Here is a 22545-nt window from a genome sequence, read left to right as displayed (position 1 = left end):
CGGCCCGCAGCGCCCACCCTTCCGGATCGGCCCCCTCCACCAATCACAAGCCAGCGCCTCTCTGATTGGCGGGGTTGCGCGGAGCCCCGGCGCACATCCCAACAAGATCACGTACTATTGGCCTGGCTGTAGCCAATGGCGCGCGGCCTTGCGGCCCGGCGGCGGCGGCTGCGTGTTTCCGGAAGACGTGGCGGCTCGGGCCCGGGCGGCGTCCCCGTGGCTCTCCTCCGGATTAGGCTTCGCAGCGTGGGCCCCGAGGCACCGCGGTCCTCGCCGCCGCCGCCGCCATGATCTCCCTTACGGACACGCAGAGTAAGCGCTGCCGGGGCCCTGCGTCGGCCGCGCTCCCGCCGCAGCCTCTGCTCCGCCCCGCAATGAATGGAGCGAGCGCGGCGTGGGGCGGCGGCCTGCGGGACAGAGGGAGGGAGGGAAGAGGGGGCCCGACCGGAGGACGGTCGGCCTGCTGCGGCTCGAGTGGAGCCGCCAGCGGACAAAGTTTCCGGGGCGGCGGGAAGGGGACCGCCCGCCTGCACTCGGGCTCCTGCGAGGCTGAGGTGGCTTGGGGCGTAGGGAGCGGTGATGATTTGCCTCCCCGATACTGCTGTTAGCAACCTTCCCCCAAATTACTTTGCAAGGAAGGACTTGAGTTTTCTGCCTGTTTACGTTCCAACCGAGTTTGCCAATTTTAAGGTCCCTTGACGCTCACTCAGTCAGAGCGTTGACTTTTGTTGGGAGCGGTGTTTTAGTTTCCTCGGTCAGGAATCAGGATCACACTGTGTATGCAAATGAGGCTGGCCTTTCGCTCTTTGTGTACGAGCTGGCCTCCAACTTGTAATCCTTCTGCCTCAGCCTCTAAAGTTCTGAGATTACAAGTATGAGCGACCCTGCCAGTCTTTACAGGTAAAGGATTTCCTTATAAGTGTTGTTGTGTACTATACTTTGTAGCCTGTTTTATTTTAGCATCCCTTTCTACCTATCTCATCATTCCGATGAGCTTTGCCGTCTTGCCTTTTTTGTGGCCCCAGAGATCAGAGCATACTGGACAAGTGTTCTGTGAACCAATTGAACTGTGTACCGGCTCCATCGTTTTCATATTTCTACCTTTTCTTGTCATCTCAATTATTTTTCTACCAAAACTGTTTTCTTTCTGAAGATTTTTGGCGAACATGACCTCTTTCTGCCTCACCCCTCATTACTCTAGTCACCTTAGATTTTCAAGATTCTAACATCCCATTGAAATAAAACGAAACCTTCCTTGGAGGTATTCTCAAGTGGAGTGTGAAGATTTAAATTCCGGACCTGGTGCACCGGAATGTCACAGATCCTCTCTGGTTCCCTATACACTTGGCAGCCCAGTCCTACCCACGCAGTGCTTGATTTGGACTAGACCAGTAGTGTTGCTCATTTTTGGCTTATCAGCTTCTTTTGATTCTAATCAAAAATACAATTATTCCTTTTATTCCCTATTGTTATTAGTAACGTTTGTGTGATTTTTTTCATTTTAATGTAAGATGTAGATATATAGATAACAGTGGCTTGATTTTCTTTTTTTAAATGTGTCTCTGTAGTGGTATGGGCATATGCATGTGAGTCCCAGAGGAGATCACAGCCATAGGACAGGTCACCTGGAGCTGGAGTTACAAGCAGTCATTGTTAGCTGCCTCGTGTGGGTGCTGGGAACCTAACTCGGATCCTCTGGAAGAGCAGTTGGCTTTATTGAGTTTGAGATAGCATGAGCATGGAATGACAGACATAGACCATTTATGAACTGGAGCATGTAAGACATTCAGTTTTACACAGACGTGCGTGCGTGCGTGCGTGCGTGCGTGTGTGTGTGTGTGTGTGTGTGCGCGCACACACACAGAGAGAGAGAGAGAAAAGGCCATGGTCCCAAGACTGCTGGCTCAGAAAACCTTTGTTCTTTCCACTGTACTGCTGACTTCTAAGGAGACTGGATGTAAATATTCACACCTGGGAATGATACAAGTCTGTGGTATTTAAATTACCATGTGCACAAGGCAGAGAGACCTTCAGTCTCAAAAATAAGGAATTGCAGTCTGAAGGAAAAGCCACTTTCCACCTCATTTTATCAAATTTCTTGAAAGGGTGAAATTCTGTTATGTTCCCTTATCCAGTGCCTGAGGTAAGATGGTGAGATACAACCAGTGGTTAGAGAACCAGAGCTTTTTCGGTTCAGATTGAACCTGTGTTTCCTGCAAGATTGGACCCGTCATCCCAGAGAGATGCCACCATGATTCAGGGCTTTCAGTTCTAAGAAGGGTGGGTGACAGCTCATGGTTGACTTAAGACACTATACAGTACTCTCCCCGTTCAGCAGTGCCTAAAGAAATGCCTAGGCTTGCAATAGGAACAGCTTCTATGTTACATCGGCTTGTCACACTGAATCAAATGTAGCTGTGTATTTGACTTACTGAGATTGGAACCTGGTTGAAGTTACCTGTTTCTTAAAGGGCATGATAGGGAAAGAAGGGCCACTCTCAGTTTCTGTGATATGTCACTGTCACTAAAATGTCAGCTGTGATTGACCTTAAGTTAAACTGGTCGTTTTTTTATAAAATTTCTTAAAGTAGACTTCTTTAAAAAAATAAAATGTAATCTAATTTAACCTCTCAGATTGCTTATATCAAAATTTACTTTTTATGGGCAGAAAAAAATGAAGATTGGATATTATGCTTTCCCAAGTATGAGCCTAGCAGATAGATGGTTGCATCATATAGGCCTTTTGACTTAGAGAACTTATGGATTGATCTGGAGATGAGAAAAGGTGTGGCGAGGATTTCTGACCCATTCAGTGGGGTATTCCTGGACCCGTTCAGTGCAGTATTCCTGGACCCATTCAGTGCAGTATTCCTGGCAGCATTGTGCTAGTGCTCATCGGGCAGAGTCCACAGGCAGCTGCCCCTCTGACAGTCGGTCTGGGCTGTAGTAGGATAGTGGACTGAGAAGACTAGATCTGCAGTCCACCCACCCACTTACAGCAGTCAGTGATCAGTTGCTTGTGGGGAGCTTGAGCCATTGATTCTCTCTTCAAGGAATCACTAGGCATGCGAATGGACACTGCACTGTGATGAGCCACATGGGGCAGCTTTGGCCACTCTTTAACCCTTAATAGTTTTAGTACCTACTGGGCTGTTCTAGACTGAGATTAAACTTGTGCAGTCCTGTACCCTTGAGTTTAATAAATATGTTTTTAAACTGTGGGTACAAATATTTAAATATAATGGTTAAATTAGACCTGGTTCAAATCCTTAACCATAGTTTGATTTGGGGAAGCGTAAATTCCCATCTTCCTCTCTCCCTAAAGTGATGTGATTGTGCCTACATTCCAGTGTTACTGGAAGGGTTGCATGGCATGTATGCCATGGGAAACACCTCACAGTGCCTGACTCCTGTCAAGTTCTCAGCGCATAGCAACTGTATTTCCATTTAATTTCCTTCTTGATTTTTAAATTGCACCATTTGGGAAACACTTTTACTCTGTGTGTGCATGCACAGTTGTGGCCAAATTGACATTGGATGTCTTCTGCAATCATTCTCCATGGGGTGTGTGTGTGTATGACAAGGTCTCTCACTGAACCTAGAGCTCACTGATTTAGCTAGCCCTCCTGTGAGCTTTACAATCCTCCTGTCTCCTTTCCCACCGCTGGGATCTGAACTCAGATCCTCATGCTTGCACAGCAGCGACTTTACAGGCTTGGTTTCCTCTTCTATAAACAAACATCTCCGATTTTGTGTAGTTATGAAGATAATTTATGAACACAAGAAGTTAGTCACATTTTAGATAATTTGGCTGTTTTGATTTGCCCCTAATTAATTGTTGCTTAGTAGAATTTCACTTGCTTCTAGTTTCAGTAAATTTTCCTAAAATGTTTGAGCAAGAAAGTATTAGCCTGGAATTTTAGTATTTGCATCTGAAGTACATTTAAACTAGAATGATGGTAGATGGGCTTATAAATTCTTTGAGGCTAATTTTAGAAACAAAATGAAAGATATTATATAAAAAATGGGGCCATGGAGATGTAGAGAGAGGTAAAGTTTATAAAGTATTGGCTCATCAGACCTTTGCTTAATTTTGCTTTTTGTTTGTGTGTGTGTGTGTGACTGCCTGAAATTTAGCTATTTAGAGCTGAAGGGAAAATAATAAGTAACGAGTCAGAGATCACAAAATAGACAGCAATTCTGGAGGGGGAAGGAGGGAGGTTGCCAGTTAGCCTCTAACAGCTAAAGCAGGATAACTGAGAAGTGATGGACAGATTTTGCTTTGTAGCAGTAACAAGAGTGTGTCTGTGATTTCAGACAAAAGATTGGATCTAGAAAATGTAAGGTCAATAAAGCATTTTATATGCAGGGTAGACCTTGATTATACTGTGTCCACCACTGTATTTAGTACCTACAACACCCCTTGGTCTCTAGTAGTTGATTAACAAGTCTTAGTGTCTTTGTGAACAAGTAAAAGACCTGGGCTAGGTTATAATTTCAGGTTCTAGTCTTAAGCATGTAAACATTGGTAGTATAATATTTGTGGGAGACATAGTTAAAACCTATAGACATATATATGTGTGTGTGCGCGTGCGCGAAGGTTGAGTCTAGACCTGTCTTTCCTTCTCCTGCTTAAGAATTGGAAATTTTATTTTGTTCCTGATTTAGATTTGGCCATATATCTAGCTGGTGCTTGAAGCAGCGGGCCGCTTGTTCATCCCGGCCACCCAGGACTGAAATAATCACACAGAAACTGTATTATTCAAATTACTGCTTGGCCCATTAGCTCTAGCTTCTTATTAGCTAAATCATATATTAATTTAACCCGTCTCCATTAATCTGTGCATCACATTGAGGTTGTGGCCTACCAGCAAAGTTTCAGCACATCTGTCTCCGGTGGCAGCTCCATGACTTCTCTCTGACTCCACCTCCTTTCTCCCAGCCTTCAGTTTAGTTTTCCCTGCCTACCTCTATTCCCTGCTCAAGCCCAGGTTTCTTTATTAACCAATGATATTCACAGCATACAAAGGAGAATCCCACATCAGATGCCATGTTATTTTGTTAGACATCGTGATACCATCAAGAAGCTGACCTACAAATTGGGACCTGTGGGATTTTGTGCTGTGTTTGTGGGATTGTCAGGGACCTGATTTCCCCCTGCCTTAACCATGTGCTTTGTGTTGCAGAAATTGGCATGGGCTTAACAGGATTTGGAGTGTTTTTCCTGTTCTTTGGAATGATTCTCTTTTTTGACAAAGCACTGCTGGCTATTGGAAATGTAAGTTTTTAAATATGTACATTTTAAAATCATCAAACAGTTTTATCTGTTAGTGACTTCTTGCTTGACTGTTAGGTTCGCTGTTTGCAACAGCAGTGAACCCCATCAGCTTTCTCTGTGAATAGAAGATTAACTTAAAAGGTTCCTACTTGATCATCCACTCTTAAGTGTTTGTGGTATGATTTACATTGGATTAAGTTAAGTGAGTGCTGCCCCTGAATAGGAATTGGAGTCAGAAGACCTAGCCAGGCATGGTGGCCCAGACCTGTAAGCTCAGCATGTAGAAAACCAAGGCAGGAGGATTGCCACAAGTTTAAAAGCCTGGTGCTACAGAGCAAGGTGCTATCTCAAAAAGTAAAGGAGAGAAAGATGACTTGCTAACCCCTTATCTATTAAATTTACCAAACTTTTCAGTTTAATCACACTGTGCATGTAATTAAATTGAATAAACAAATTTTTAATAACCTAAAAGCTTTTTTAAAGTACATCTCTTGTTATGAGATGGTTCAGTGGGTAAAAGGGCTTGCCACCAACCTATCCCTGGAACCTACATGATAAAAGAAGAGAGCGAACTCTTTGAAGATACTTTCCTCTAACCTCCATGCACCACCCACATGCAGGTAAACAAGTGAACAAATGAATGTCATTTCTTGGAGTGCTTGTTTGAGGTGTCCTGACTTCACTAAAAAGATGCACTCTGCTTGTTTGCTGTGTACCCCCTATCAATGTGTTGGGTTCCAGGAGGAAGGAACACCTCTTGTGAGAAGGTGGAAAAGTCACTCAACAATGTTGAGATGATTTTGGAGTTGTGGCCTACTTTCATTGAAAAGAGAAAGGATAACAAAGTTGGTATTTTCATCTGGTGGTGTTAATAGCGCTGTTGTCTGGGAATGTGGTACTTAGCAGGTAGGCCTGGTGTGTATAGGTAAAGAGTAATTTTCCTGAGGAAAGCTAGTGGGGGGAAGTATTTCATACACAGTTTCTTATCCATGTGTGTGTCTCTTCTGCTGCTGGGCTCTTCTCCCTGGCTTTGCACTGTTCCTCTGCTGACTGCATAGCCCCCACCCAAATCACCCACCCATAGAAACCCCTACACACTAAGGTGACTGTTGCAGAATTAGGAACTACATTTGGTGACAGATTAAAGCAAGTGGCCTTCCAGGCCTTGCCAGCTGTCTGCTTGACTAAGCTGTTTCCTTTCCTATCCAGCAAAGCTGGGGAACTGCTGCCGATGGTGGTCCCTTTGTCCCATTTCATCATCTTTCTCCATTGCATGAGATTAGACAAGGAGTGAGGCTGGTGAAGACAGCCAAGACTTCCAGCATGTGCGTCCCACGCCTGGCTTTGTTGCAGGACGTACACGCAGGACTCTGGCAGTGCACACAGCAGATGCCAAGCAGACTGCTTTGCTCTTCACTTTATGGGGTGTTTAACCCAGTTTGTGTTGCTTGTCTTTCTCTCCTAGGTTCTGTTTGTGGCTGGCTTGGCTTTTGTAATTGGTCTTGAAAGAACATTCAGATTCTTCTTCCAGAAACAAAAAGTGAAGGCCACTGGATTTTTCCTGGGTGGTGTGTTCGTGGTCCTTATTGGTTGGCCTTTGATAGGCATGATCTTCGAAATTTATGGATTCTTTCTTTTGTTCAGGTAGGCCATTATTTTCTTCTCTTTTATTGAGCCAGTGTGTCAGATAACTATTGCAGAACCCTGGGTAGTTGGGCTAACATGAGAGGATCACTTCCTGAATAACTGCTGTTTAGACTGAGTATTTTAATTTTAGGTCAGCCAACTATAAAAATGTTTCCTAAATGTAAAGTACTGTCTGGGTAAGGTAATAGAGTATTTGTTAACTATCTTCAGTGCGCCTTCCTCTGATGACTCTAGCTTGTGTCAAGTTGACACACAAAACCACCCAGTACCACTGACCCCTTGTCAGCTTGACACTTAAGCTCATCACTGTTAAGTTGTTTTTTATTCATCCCCAAGATCCTAAATTACTTTAAAAGTCCCACAGCCTTTATAAATTCTAACATATTTAAAATTTAAGTTCCTTTAAAATAGCCAATCTCACCAAGCGGTGGTGGCGCACACCTTTAATCCCAGCACTCGGGAGGCAGAGACAAGTGGGTCTCTGTGATTTCAAGACCAGCATGGTCTACAAAGCTAGTTCCAGGACAGGGTCTAAAGCTACAGAGAAACCCTGTCTCGAAAAACCAAATAAAATAAAATAGCCAATCTCTTTAAAAATACAAAGTGTTTTAAAATCCAAGTCTTCAGCTGTGGGCTTCAGTAAAATATCTTCTTTCTTCAAGAGGAAAAGAAATTTAGCATAGTCATAACCAAAGCAAAGCAAACAGAATTCCAGCTGTCTGATATCTGGGATCCACTCATGATTATCTGAACTCTTCCTAAGGATTTGGGTCCTTTCACAGTCCTCCCAAACACACGATCAGGTCTGTCACAGCAACCACACTTCTAGTACTAGTTTGTCTTAGTTAGGGTTCTATGGCTATGACGAAACACCATGACCAAAGAGCAAGTTGAGCAGGAAGGGTTTATTTATTAGGCTTACACTTCAGCATTGCTGTTCATCACTGAAGTCAATACAGGAACTCACAGCAGAGCAGGATCCTAGAAGCAGGAGCTGATGCAGAAACCATGGAGGGGAGCTGCTTTCAAGCTTGCTTTCCTTGGCTTGCTCAATGTACCTTCTTACAGAACCCAGGACCAGCAGCCCAGGGATTGCGCTGTCCACTATGGACTGGGCCTGCAGACAGACTGCCCATTTGTTTTCACAGTCACCCAGACCTGAATAATCACACAAAAACTATATTAATTACAGCACTGTTTGGCTACAGACCTTTCTAAATGAGTTACTTATTGTCAGATTTAGACTAAAATGTTTTGTTTTGTTATTTTAGACAAAAAGGGGAAGTGTAGTGATATTTCATTTGTATTTTAATAAGTAAAGCTTGCCTGAAGATCAGAGAGTAAAACAGCCCCACTGATCAGCCTTATAGACCAGGTAGTGGTGACACACACCTTTAATCCCAGTAGCCACAATAGTTTGCCATAGAAACCGGGCAGTAGTGTTGCATACCTTTAATCCCAGCCCTAGAGAGGATTATAAGACAGGAGGAAACAACTCTCACACACAGTCTCATTCTGAGATTCCCGGAGGCAGGATTTCTATTTCAGACCGAGATAGAGGTAAGGGCCAGTGACTGGCTGTTTTACTTCCCTGACTTTCAGGTTGAACCCTAGTAATCTGTCTCTGAGTTTGTATTAATCATGCTATACTAAGGAGCCATGTCGGCAGCAGAGAGGCAGGGACACAAAGATTTTTAAGCCAGAAATGAGTTGAGCCAGGTAGGTATCTTTAGGGAGACTGCTCTATGGTCAGAATGACATATACAGTGAGATCACCAGTGGCTAAAGGTGTTTGCCACTAAGCCTGAAGACAGAGCTGAGTTGGATTTCCAGGACCTACATGGTGTAGTTAGAGAACTGACTCCTTTAAGTGTGCTCTGCGCTCCACATATGTTATAGCATGTGCCACATGCCCCAAACGCATTAATACAAGAAAAATTTGAGGGTGCATTTCAGAAAGAACAACTGGAGGCAGGAAAAATAGTTAAAGAGCTCAGAGTTGGTACCCATTATAAAGTTAGGCAATTGAACACTACCTGCTGCCATTGAAGGGGGAAAAGGAAAAAGAAGGCGGAGAGGAGTTAAGAATAAGAATCACTGGGCCAAGGAAGGAGAGGAAGGAAGGGCGACTCTCGGCAAATGCATCTTACAAAAGAAAAGTTGAGAACGTGAGACACTGAGTGGATGTTGGCAGCTGCAGTCTCCAGCAGTGAAGTTAAATGGCCCAGGTTGGCCCTCGATGCCGTTATAGAAGGACTGCCATTGTTGTATTGGTGAATTGCACTAATACCTCAGCTTCGTTGTTTAAAGAGGCTTCTGGTAAAACCCTTGTGCTTCTGCTGAGTTTTGTTTATTCTGAGAGGGTCTTGGCTTGAGATCTAGAGCTAAGGGTCTTTGTTGTTCTTTCTCCAAATACATGGAACCCTCAGTAGCAACACGTGAAATCATGTTTGTGTTTTTAAAGATACCTTTAAAAATATCCATTTGAACTTAATACTACTAAGAAAGCAGCTGTATATCTCTGAAACATGTGCTAGTTGGACTGTGAGAGCTGTTCCTCTGGGTTGGGGTCAGTTCCCTTCCTGTGGGCTCAGAGGTGAAACTGGCAGCTCCTGACCTCTCTCGTGTACTTTCGTCCCTATGAACTGCATTTTAAGAACCAGGTACATGTTATCTGTGTGTTCTTAAACTGTTCAGCTTAGAAGTGTCCTCACTGACCCACAGATAAGCTAATTAGAGGCTGTTTCGCTTCTGTGGGCGGGTATCCACACCAAAGACTGGCAAGCTGAGAGACTTACCCTCTGCTAGGTGTTCTGTTGGTGTTGGATTCATGGTTTCGCGCATGCAGTCTCAGCAGCTCGTATCTTCTGCTTACTCCCTTCCCCAACACCCCTGTCGTCAGCAGTGGAACAGAAAGCCCATGATCTGATCACAACACAGCCAAGTCCCATTGTGCTCTGGGCACCCATTTTAGCAGTAATCAAATTGTTGGCTGCATTTGTTGTAACTGGTGACTGAAGTTGCTGTTTCCCCTGGTAGAAAGCACTGAAGTCTAATAACCTTGTTTTCTGCCTTCCAGGGGCTTCTTTCCTGTGGTCGTTGGTTTTATCAGAAGAGTGCCTGTCCTTGGATCCCTCCTAAATCTACCTGGAATCAGATCGGTAAGTAGTCACATGTTTAGCAATACATTTTAAAGACCACCCAACTGAATAAATATATTGTAATGCCTTTTTACTTGAAGCTTGACTCATTGCTGTGATTAAGTCATTATGATATAGATGATTGTGTCATGGATTCTGGTTACCGGGAAAACCAGAAACTAATCATTTGTAGATCTGTGAAACCTGACATTTTGCTTGAGCGTGCTATTTTCAGTATTGTTTTCTATTTTTGGTGTTACTCTGATTGATAAGTGAAACCCTTCCTGCATTCAGGGTGCATTCTGTAGATGCACAGTACTAACATGCCATGGAGGCTCCAGCTATTGTGGGATCTCTGAACCCTTTCAGGATTTACCTGCCTTCCCTATACACACCTCTGTCGTAGCATTTACCTGATTTAATTATCAGATGGAAAGCTCCAGAGCTGTGATCAGAGTCCTTCAGGGCAGAGATAGACAGATGGCTACTAGCCATTCTTCCCCAGGGTCCAGCATCACACCTGCCACTCACAATAGAAATGCCAACCATTTTCCCAAGTCGGTGAATGAAGGGTAATATCTAACTGACCCCAGAGATGTGGTCTTTCTCATGACAATTCTAAATGAGTTCTTTTTAGCCATCTTGTTAGTCTGAAAACTAAGTAAACCTAAAATATGGAAAGAAACAACTAGTTTAAAGTACAAAAGGTAGTTAATCCCATTGATCTGCAGTGTTGACCAAGTTCTCAGCTAACACATACTTCAAGGAAAACGAACACCACTGTAAGCCCAGTCCTTTCCATACCAGCTCAGTCTTAGAGGCAGAGCATCCTGACACAGACTGTGTATTTGCATTGATTTTTTTTTTAACCACTGAAATTTATGGTTCTAGTGAATCCACAAATATTGTCAGGCACCTGTTTATGATCATTTCAAAGGTTGGTACCTTGCTCGGGGCGAAGTGGACCCTGGCTCCATTTATCCTTATTACCAAGCTCAGTTTAATATTGTTTATATAGGGAATGGCATTTGAATTTACTAAGACCTGTAGTAGTAATAGCTTATTGTGTCCATGGCTGTGAGTTTGGTAGTAATTGTGTAATTGTGCAGCCAGCACAGTAGGGGTCTATAGTCAGTACCTAAGTAACAGATCTGAAATGTGAGTACAAAGGCCTTGCTGGCTAGAACTGGACAGGGCCCTACTTTGCCATGATTATATACACTGTTGTAAGCTATACATCACCATCTGGGATGCCAAAGACAAACTGTTTCTATTTGGGATGGAGTAACTGAAGTCAATAACCATTTACATGACTGTTCTTTGAAGTTCATATTTGACAATTATGAGTTTATATTGACAACACTGAATGTCTCAGTGTCTTTGCCCCCTTCAGTATGATGTCCAGAATGCTCATTTAGCATATTTTAGTTGATAGCTGTTGTTTATTACTGAACTTAATTGAGTTAAATCTGTTTGTCCAAAGACCACATAGGCCCAGAAGATCCACAGGAATGGTCAGTGGAAATATCTTATTGGGTTCATTAATGCATGAGTGGCCGGCATTTCAGTCTTTTCTTTTTGTTGAGCTAGCAGTGTCAGTGTCATTTTATACATTACTTTATCCATTGTGTTGCATTTTTCATGTTTCACCCTTAAATTCATGTGTATAACATGTCATGCAAAAGCAACTTTTAGAAAAGTCAATTTTATACACACCTAAGAAGATGGTGGTGGACACGATCCAGTTAACCACTATCAGTCATGCCTTGACTTCCCGCAAGTCTTATAAAGCTGGCTGTTTTTAACCAGCATTTAGTGTTGATTCAGTGCTATACGATGCCTGAGCTCCCTTTAATTTTGTCTTTCTTCTCCTTACAGTTTGTAGATAAAGTTGGAGAAAGCAACAATATGGTATAACAGCGAGGGAACTGAAGACTTTAAATGCTTTACTATTTATAAAACCCTTTGAAGAATATCCAGCACAAAGTTAAGTTTCACAAACTAGCTTGTAAAATCCTTCCAGAAGTCTAAAACGTACACCCTCCAAAGTTTCAACAGTTGCCGAAGAAGCAGTGACAGCAGGCTTGTGGTCAGGATCTGAGATCCGCGGCTGGAGAGGATGAAGCCTTGACGATGCTTAGTGACTTGAAGGCTGTTTCTTAGTTTTGCTGCAACGTGGGAAACAGCCATTCATAGAGAACCATGGTGTCTGTTACTTTTCTTTTTTTTAGAAGATTCAGGAACATAGATAGGCATTTGATTTTTTTTTTATAATGTCTATTTTGATGGCCCAGATATTTCTAGGTGTGCTGGGTCGCCAATAATGATGCCTGAATTGGATTAGATTATGTCGTCTCCGTGTATCAGCCCAGGGAAAGCCCAGTTTCATGTGTGAATCACTTTTTTTGTAAACATGAAAATAAAACTTTTGTGATCCTTTTGAATCTTTATATTTTGGAGCCAGATAAAAATCCAAACTAGATACTCCTTTTTGGGATACGCAGAGGTCATTCTGAGCTGTTACTTCTTCAGTCATAGCTGACCAAGTGCTTTCTTGACTCTACAACACTCTGGATGCGCAGATCTCTTGAGTGTGGCCTGGGTGTGTTCGTACTATCTGCTGCACACAGACGCCAAGCACAGCATTCTGACCGTGGAGTAGTCTCTGCCAAGGGTGTTGGAGATCTTAAGTGATGCACACCAGATGATTGCTCCCATGTCATGCTGTAGTTCTTCCTCCTGTGTTCTGATGACATTTGGCCACAGTTTCCCACCTTGGTTTTCATACCTTGTGGTGGCACTGAAAGTCTGTAGCATGTCAAAGGCTTGGTTCTGTGACTGTGAAGAGTGCTGTTTATTTCATCATGATTTTCCTCTTATTGTAACATGATTTTCAGCTTTATTGTAACATCCAAAAATGAGCATGCACTTCATCTGCTGCCTGCACTGTTCTCCATCTTGAGTTAGGAGAGAAGATGCCCCCAGTGACATGTAAAAACTATTACATCATAACTAAACTCACCATGGTTCCTCAGATGCGTGATGCTGACTTGGGGCAATCTTGTCATTCATTCCCTTCTGTTGCTAGTCTGCCAACAGGAGCAACCATGGTTTCCTTCCTTCCCCAGGGTGGTAGTTTTCCTTTTGGACATGGGAGCACTTCCTCAGACGTACTACTATTTATCTTACCACTAATGATTGCACTATTTATTTTTAGCAGTCTCAAAGCTTTTTGATGCAGAAAATCATAATTGAAATTGTATTTATTTACAAACCATTTCTACAAGACATTACAATTATAATGTTTGTTGTTTTTAAATTTCTTGGTGCCAGGAGAATCCCCAGCCTTGCCGGTCTACAGAAGAAAGGACTGGTTTGTAGTGAGATGGTTCATTCTTGTGGATTACTGTCATGTTTGGTACTTGGCATCTGACCTTATGGTGTAACCTATGAAAACTCAATAAGTGGAGAATCCTACCTCAATAGCTCATGGGATAATAAAAGACCTGGCGTTGTCTGATGTTCATCAAAAAGTTACACCTTCCTGGAATTTAATGCTATGCTTTGAGAACTGACTTGTGTGAGGTGCCCTGTAGACTTACAGGCTTTGGCCCACGTGATTTACAGTGGCTAGGTGTCACTCTGTTAGAACAGGAGTCTGCCATTTAAATCCACGTAGACATGACCCTATCAAAGTGGTTTTTGCACTACAGCAAACATCCCCTTTCAACATTCTGGTTTCAGGAAACACTGAACCTGAGAAGATGTGAGAAACTCATAGGCTTTAGTAAGGCAGAGGACTGGGATGGCTTTCAGTTTCAGGTCAGTCTGCAGTGGACCTGGGACTGCTTGCCAACACTGCACTTCTTAGTCAGAACCTTGAAGAGGCTCTGTTTTTAAAGAAACCAGCCTTTTGTCTTCTGTAAGCCCTCTTGTTGAGGGTTCCCTCACCCACCCCTTCTAAAATCAGCCTCTGTCTTTGTGACAAAAAAAAAACCTTTGATTATTCCCCCAGATGGTAGAAAAGTTCCAGTACTCAGCCTTAAGTGTTTCTGTCATGTTCAAATGTATCTTCTGTAACAGAAACATACCTGCAATGTTTCCCTTACAGTTCTCTGGAGTTCAGCTGCTTTAGAAGTCTCATGGTCAAATTATATACTCTAACAATGGCGGATTGTAAATACACTTGTCTTACCTCAATAAAAGGTACTTTTCTATTCATTGGTGGTCAAGTTTATCTTTGAAATTTTAAAACTTAAATAGCTTTATAAAATAATCTACGTTCTTTAAAAAATTGGGCCTAAGTGCAAGTTTGTCAAATGGCCTTGACATTTTAATTTCTAAATTGCTTAAATACAGTCATACAACAACTAAATTAGCAAAACACATTTGGAAACTATTAATGTGCATAAAAGAATATTGAGTGGATGGAGAGAGGGCCCAGGGGTTTGGAGCTCTTGCAGAGGATCCAGCCTTGGTTCCTGGCAACCATATGGTCTGGTAATTGTATCATTCTTGGAAGGTGTTCCCTGTTTCAGTCAAACCTTCAAGAGATTCCCTCACAAGCCTGTTCACAGGTGTCTCCTAGTTGATCCCAGTGACATCACAATATGGAGAACAAAAAAAAAAAATGCTATCAGCATTAATTTGGGGGAGTGTCCCTCAAAATGTGATTTTCTTTGCTCTTCAAGAAATATGTTTATTGTAGGGTGAGGGGATGGGTGTTGGGAGACAATCCTTTCTTTTTGTTGTAAGCCTCAAGAGTCAGAACTGTCATTGTTACTATAACAAGCTCACTGTAGGTTTTCTATCAGTATGTGTATGTGAGCTTTTGAAGGAAATCCATTGCAGTTGCTGCCTTTAATTCCAGAATTCAAAATATTTTATTTGGGGAAAGGAATTCATTACCCATGAATACCTGTGACCTGGATGCAGTGAATGTTCACCCATAGTATTTTCATCATAAATTCTGTTATAAGAAAAAAGAGGGCCAGTGCACCCCTAACCTGCTCTAAGTCCCATATTAAATATTAATTGTAGTTCATTGTCACTGGTAACTGGACATCTTGAGTCTGTTAAGTATCTATCTCACCACTTGGGAGGCTAAAATAAGAGGATTGCCAGGACTTCATGGCCAGCCTGGACTAAATAATGCAACATTGTCATGACTGATAGATGATTGATTAGTTGTAGACAGACTTTCCTTGTTCTGCCAGCCAGCTCCCAAATTACACACAGACATTAATTACGAAAGCTCAGCCGAGAACTTGGGCCTGTTCGTAACTAGCTTCTGCAATTTAAATTAGCCCATAGCTGTCCATCTACATGTTACATGACTCATGACTTTTTACCTGTTCTCTAACATGTCTTGCTCCTGCATCTGTTGGCAAGTCCAATGACTCCAACCTTCTTCCCAACATTCTTGCCCGGAAAACCCTGCTTAGCTATCGGCCAAGCAACACATTTTCTGTGTACATGATTATTCCACAGCAATTGGTGATAGGTGATTTGATAGATAAATGATCGATGGATGGGCAGATGGATGGATGGATGATGATCTCGCGCATCTCCCAAACCTTGTCCTGGAGCCAGAAGTTTTAACTTGAGTCCTGTTGGTCACTGAAGTAGGATGTGTGAAAGTTACTGGCTGCAGTACTCCTGTGATATTACTCAGTTGTGAGGACCTCACCAAATGTCACCAGCATGTCTCTCCTTACCTGTCTGCTTGGACCAAGACAGCTGGGTCTTTTGGCTCCTACTATCCTTTGCTACTTTTACACTGATTGGGCAGCAGGTGATCCCTAAGGCTCCAGTCTCTTACGTATATCCATCCCTGGCCTTTCATACATAAATATTGAAGCATTGGAAGTGCGGTTATCCATCTTTGTGTTGTCCCCTCCATTCCCTTGTGTGTTGAAGTCAGTTTTTTGGAAGGAGAGGTCTCTCAGCCACAGTGAATGAGGCGAACCTCTACTTCACATCCTGAACTTTACACAGGGTAACTTGCTGGAGGAGAGGATGGATCACCAAGGGCAGCATTTTCTCCCTAGGAAAGCAAGATGCCAGGGCAATGGAAATCACTCTTGATGTCACCAAATGGGCGTCAATCATTGGTTCTCAGGTCAACCTCCTTTCCATTGTGAAATAAAGGGTTGGACTTTGTAATTAGGGTTGATTTGGTAAAGAACTCTTCTAAGGGGAAAGTAATGAAGTAAACTTGTTCCCTGCGTGAATTTTCTGTAAATACCAGCGTGCTTCAATCCCTGGCAGGTGTAAGTGTTTAAGAGAGGCAGTGGAACCCTTGGGCATGAGCCTTCCAGTGTGATGCGGTGATTGTAGTGTTAATGCAAAGCCCTGCTGTGGCAGCCCCCAAAGACAGGGCTGGCAGCTGGTGTCAATACCCCACTGAAAAGATAATTAGGGAAAGAAGAAAAAGGAGATGTTTCTTCATGTGCACTGGGAAGGGGACTAAAGGGGCCCAGTGAGTCCCAGTTCATCGCTGGGTAGGCTGATAGGAGTGGCAGCTCTCAACAGCAGTAGATTGGGGCTGAAGTGCAATAGGTACGCAGCCCTGGTTACAGTGTGGCCAGTAATGCCTTGTCTTAGCTCTGGTTTCACAGGGTCTAACGAAGTCATTAGCTAGCCATGATGGTACACACCTGTAAATCCTGGAATTTAGACAGAGGTGTAAGGTTCTGGTTGTAATCCAATTACTGCTAGGCTTGGATGAGGAGCCTTCTTCCTAAAAAAAAAAAAAAAAAAAAATGAACTTCTAAGCGCTTCTTCCCATGTGCTGGAGGCTGTGAGGCAGCTCTGATTTCAGCGATTGTGTAAGCACTGCTACTGACGTTACCCTTAGCCGAGCATCCAGTCAATTCAAATATATATACCTTGAGGGGATGGCACTTTAAACAGTGCCCGACGATTGCAGTTCAAATAGAATCTGGGCATCCTAGAGCCAAGTTTCAAAATCCAAGTTATGTTAGTGACAAAGGCAAAAATGTTCTTTAATGAATATTCCTTTAAAGAAGGCATAAGAGCCTGTTTGACAACCTGCCTGTGCATACTGTCAGCAGAAGAAAGTTCAGTATTCTGACCTGTCATATTTTGAACCAAACAGTGGGGCCCCCTCTCTTGGTTCAGAAGAGCCTCTGTCTTTGGCAACAGTGTCTTCCTGGAGATGGTGCCCTCTGCCAGCCTTTCAGAGCAGCATCTGGCATGCTGTCCGTGATGAGACTGTGATATTGATAACATGTCAGAGTCATTCCCTTCATTTGTCCAACAAGATGGAAAATGGCAGCTTTGACGTAAAACGCCTACTTACCAAGTCACCAGATATACTGAGAGTGTACTTATCCTTCCTTGGACCGGAAGTACCTATTCACCAGATAAACTGAGGGTGTACTTAATCTTCCACGGACTGAGAGTTTCTCTTGGTGATCTTGGTGATTTCCTTTTCCTGCTCTTCTTCCTAAAACGTTCATGTGTTTTTTTAAAAAAAAAAAAAGATGTTTTATTACATTTCTTTAAGTGTGTGTGTGTGTGTGTGTGTGTGTGAGAGAGAGAGAGAGAGAGAGAGAGAGAGAGAGAGAGAGAGAGAGAGAGTACATAGGCCACAGCATACATGTATAAGTTAGAAGACAGCTTTTCACCTTTAAGACCCTCAAATTTGCCAAGCTTTGCTGTACCCACTACGCTGGCTCCTTGGCCCATCGTGCTTCATTTAATCTGTCCCTTAAGGCAGTGGGTCCAACCACCGCTTCAGCAGCTCTAGCTGCTCTGATGGGTGGAACCGTCCACAAATCTCTGCATATAAATAAACTTCTATTTGCCAGTCCCACTAGCTATGATGGATGATCAGCTGTCAACTTGATGAGGCTCAGAGCCCTTGGCATGCCCTGGGAGGTTACCTTCCTATTGTTGTTCCTTTTTTTAAGAAGTATTTTTTATTGAAATAGAATTATATCACTTGTCCCACACCTTCCTCCCTCCAGCCTTTCCAAACTGCCCTCTCTCAAATCCCTTGCATGTTCCCCTCTAAAGTCAATAACCTCTTTTTCTTTGATTATGTTTGCTATGTACATATGTATGTGTATCACAAATATATATAAATACAATCTGCTGAGTCCATTTTTGTTTTGTTGTATAAATGGTTTCCAGGCTGGTCACTCTAGTTTGGACAACCAATAAGGAGGTTCACGCCTGGGAAGGACTAATTCTTCTCCCAGCACTCATTAGTTAGCTGCCATCCTTTGCCTAGGGGCGGGACCGTGTAAATGTCCCCCTTTCGTGTTAGTACACCATTCATCCTGTGTTGTTACAGTCTTGTTTGTGCGGTCTTTTCTTGGCGAGACTGTTTCACAGCGTACTTCACGGCACTCTGGCTCCTACAGTCTGTCCAGTCCCTTTTCCCAGATGTCCCTCATGCCTTGGATGCTGGAGCTCTAATGTAGATTTATCCAATGGGGCCACACTGGAGGGGATTGTCTTGATCAGGTTTTCCAGGGTGGGAAACCCCGTGTGGGTGGCACCATTCCTTGGGCTCCAATCCTGGACTGTGTATAAAGGAAAAAGGTGAGTCGAACAGAAGTGTTCATTGCTCTTTGCTTCTCTGGATGAAATGTGACCAGCTGCTCTCATGCCCACGGATATCATGAGACCAGCTGTGCATCTCTGTGGACGTCACAGGTCCGGCTACTCTCAGCTCCCACCACCTTGGCTTCCCCACCGTGATGGTTTGTGTGTTTGAACTGTGAGCCAAAATAATTCCTTTCCCTCTTTGTTTCTGTTAATCTACGTATTGCCATGTGGCTGTGGCGTTATCTCATTTTGGGGGGGAGGGGGGTTTGAGACAAGGTTTCTCTGTATCTCATTTTTTTTACATGTCTTCCTTTCTTGGCAGCTGGTTCGAGTCTTTCAGACTCCACTCTTCTTTATTTGTATATCTGCTTGGATTTCCCACCTGGCTCTGTCCTGCCTTGCCGTAAGCTGAAGCAGCTTTATTTATTAACCAATGAGAACGACACATATTCACAGTGCAGAAGAACATCCTACACCACACACACACACACAATGGGACTGATGAAATACATGTCCTTATCCTCTTCCAGTTTATGAGGACACAGCAGAGAAAGTCCTCACTGGAACCTAACCATGCTGACTTTCTACCCTGTAGAGCTAAATAATGAATTTCTGCCACCTCACACTACCTATCTGTGGTAGTCAGTTCTCTACCACTGTAATGAACGATGAAGATGACACAGCTTACTGAGTGGAAAGTTTTACTTTTGACTCACATTTTTGAAGGTTCTATTCTATAATGCAATGGACACTGGTAGCTTAAAAGAAAATGAGCCCCAAAGGGAGTGGCACTGTGGTGTGGGAGAATTATCTGTATTCTGTCAATCATATTTTAATAAAACGCTGACTGGCCAGGCAGGCAGTATAGGTGGGAAAGCCAGACAGGAAGTAGGGGTGGAGCAAATAGACTGGGAGTATTCTGGGAAGCAGGAAGCTCCCTCTCCATTCCTGCCCAGGCCACTGAAGAGGCAACATGTGAGCTGCCACGCTGAGAAAGGTACTGAGCCATGTGGCTAACATAGATAATGATAATGGATTAATATAAGTTACAAGGACTAAAAAGAAACCTGACCTAATGGACCAATCAGCTTTATAACTTATAGAGATCTCTGTGTGATTAATTTTCTCTGGGACTTGCCGGTTGTGGGGTACCGGGTGGGAACAGATACCCCAACAAGCAGGCCCTCACACTACAGCACTGTTACGAGGTATTGCTCTGTTGGGATAGGTATGGTCTTGCTGGAGAAAATGTGTCACTGTGGGGGTGGTCCTGAGGTCTCATATATGCTCACACCACACCTAATATCTCAGTTCACTTCTATTGCCTTTGGATCAAAATGTAAAATCCTCAGCTCCCCCAGCAACATGGATGCCTGCATGTCACCATATTCCCCACCATGATGGTAATGGACTAGCTTCTGAAACTGTAAGCTACCATCTCAACTAAATGCTTCGTTTATAAGAGTTACTGCAGTCATGGTTTTTCTTCACAGCAATAGAAACCCTAACTAAGGCAGGAGTGGGGTATTGCTGTGAAAGGCCTGACCATGCTATTGTTTAGAGAAATTTGGACTTTTGGGAGTTTGGGTTAGGAAAGCACAGGAATGTTTTAACTGCTGCCTAATGGGCCATATCAGTAGGAGCCTGGAAGACAGTGGTGCTGAGTGATTTGAACTGGGGGTGGGGGCTGGATCAAGAGGTTTCAGAGGACAAGAACTTGAGGATGTTGTCTACAAATTGATCTTGTGATATTTTGGTGAAAAATGTGGCTGATTATTGCCCTTGTATGAAAACTTTGTCTGAGGTTAAAGTGAAGAGTTTGGATTATTTCCCTTGGCAGAAGAAATCTCAAAAACTCCTAGGATAGAATGTTATATGGTTACTAGTATTAACTCTAAAGAAGAGGTATAATAAAAAGGAAAAAGCTGAGTAGGGAAAATTACAAAATGTAAATTTTGACTAGAAAAAGAGCACCAGGAAGTGGAATAGAGCTAAGTTCTGTATTCAAGGAAATAAACAGATTAAGAAATGGCATACAGGGAGTCATGACCTCAGAGCAAAATTCTACCCTGCTTAGTTTTCAACTTGTGAAAAGGAATTAAAGAAAAGCTTAGAGCTGGGTGTAGTGGTGAATGTCTTTGATCCCAGTGCATGAGAGGCAGAGGTTGGCAGATCTTTGAGTTTGAGGCCAGCCAGGTCTACAGATCCAATTTCAGGACAGCCAATCTGTGAAGGAAACCATCAAAAACAGGAAGTTGGTGAAGATGTTATTGAACGAAGGGGCCATGTTACAGCTCCAGTGAACAGCAGAACTTGGCAGCTTTGGTCATGTGGTTCTAGAGTTAAGAATAGATGAAAGGGGCTATGGAATTTGCCTCCAATGCTGAACGAAGTTGCTGAGGTCAGGCACGTGTCAGGGATGTCCTTGAATGAAAGCTTGGAGAGTTCATTTGAGTGAAGCTGTGAAGGTGAAGCCTGGATTACCTTGGAGTCCCTAAGATGTTAGAGATGCCCGAGTCATGGGATATCTGCTGTGGAGAGCTGCTAACAGGGAGTGGAACAAGCCTAAGAGAAAGAAGTGTGTTGCAGTCAACAAAACTGAAAGGAGTTGGAGATCTGAAGAACATTTTGACATCGGGCATGGAGAGGCAGAGTTTGGAGTTTGCCCAGTTCATTTTTGGTCTTTCTTTGGTCCAGTGTTTCCTTATTATGCTCCCTTCCCTCCATTATGGAATGGTAATGTATATTCTGTGCCATTATATGTTGGAAGAATGTGATCTGCCTTTTGATCTTGATTTTATAGGGGATTGCAGTTAAGAGATCACATGAATCTCAGAACAGACTTTATAGCCTTTTAAATAAGTTTGAGACAGTTATAGACTATTGGGTCTTTTGAAGTTGGACTGAATGCATTTTTACATTATGATATTACTATGGTGACAAACTTTTGGGGACTAGGGAGTAGAATGTGGTGGTTTGAAAAAAAAAGGCTACCAAAGGTGGTTTGAAAAATAATGCCACTCATTATTAGGACATGTGGCCTTGTTAAAAGAAGTATGTCACTGTAAAGGCTGGCTTTGTGGTCTCACATATGCTCAAGATAAGCCCATTATCTCAGTCCAATTCCTGATGCCTTTGGATAGAGATGTAGAATTCTCCAGCAACATGTCTGCCTGCACACTGTCATACACCCAGCCACCATGCTTCCTGCCATGATAGTTGAGTATACCTCTGAAACTGGAAGCTGCCACCTCAAGTAAATATTCTTTATAAGAATTGCTGTGGTCGTGGTATCTCTTCCCAGCATTAGAAACTCTGACTAGGACAGACACAGAGTCTCAGGCCTCTGCCAGCCTTTAGCATAGGCTTGTCCCCAACTAGCTCTTATAATTCAAATTACCTTGTTTCCATTAATCTGTGTTCTACCACATGGCTCAGTTGCCCCTGCTCTGTACTGTATGTCTGACTTCAGAGTCTCTCTGCTGTAATCCGGGCCTAGATTCCCCCTCCTCTTTCTCTCTTTCCCTGGAAATCCCACCTATCTCTCCTGCCAGACTATTGACCATTCAGCTTTTTATTAAACCAAACACAGTGACACATCTCCACATAGTAAAAAAATTTTCTGTAACAAACAATCTTTTACTTTTTTCTCTTATCTTTATGCTCTGTTATCAATTGCCCTGATAATCTTTGATGTCTTACAAATAATTGTTATCACCAGATAATGACAAATCTAACTGATCTAAACAAGAAGACAGGAAGGAAAGATGATCACACCCCAGACCTGAGCTCTGGAATTCACCACTAACACTGTCACCATCGCTCTAGAAACTAGATCTGTGCACACTGTGCCGGGGCGCCTTCTGTCCCAGCCAAAGGCTACATCAAACACACATGCGC

General features: G+C 43.1%; 1 protein-coding gene across 1 annotated transcript; it reads left to right on the top strand.

The window, feature by feature from the left end:
- The first annotated feature begins 161 nt into the window (after positions 1-161).
- Positions 162-14286, top strand: Golt1b (golgi transport 1B). The gene is made up of 5 exons (XM_085687313.2): positions 162-312; positions 5187-5278; positions 6744-6922; positions 10005-10086; positions 11944-14286. Exons 1-5 carry the CDS (start codon positions 288-290, stop codon positions 11980-11982), a joined length of 417 nt encoding a protein of 138 aa, XP_085543439.1. The 5' UTR covers positions 162-287; the 3' UTR covers positions 11983-14286.
- The last annotated feature ends 8259 nt before the right edge of the window (positions 14287-22545 follow it).

The sequence above is a fragment of the Myodes glareolus genome, chromosome 3, assembly GCF_982192425.1.
Source record: "Myodes glareolus chromosome 3, mMyoGla1.1, whole genome shotgun sequence".
Classification (NCBI taxonomy): Eukaryota; Metazoa; Chordata; class Mammalia; order Rodentia; family Cricetidae; genus Myodes; species Myodes glareolus.
The sequence above is the reverse complement of the archived record's forward strand: the minus strand, read 5'-3'. Positions and strand labels throughout refer to the sequence as shown.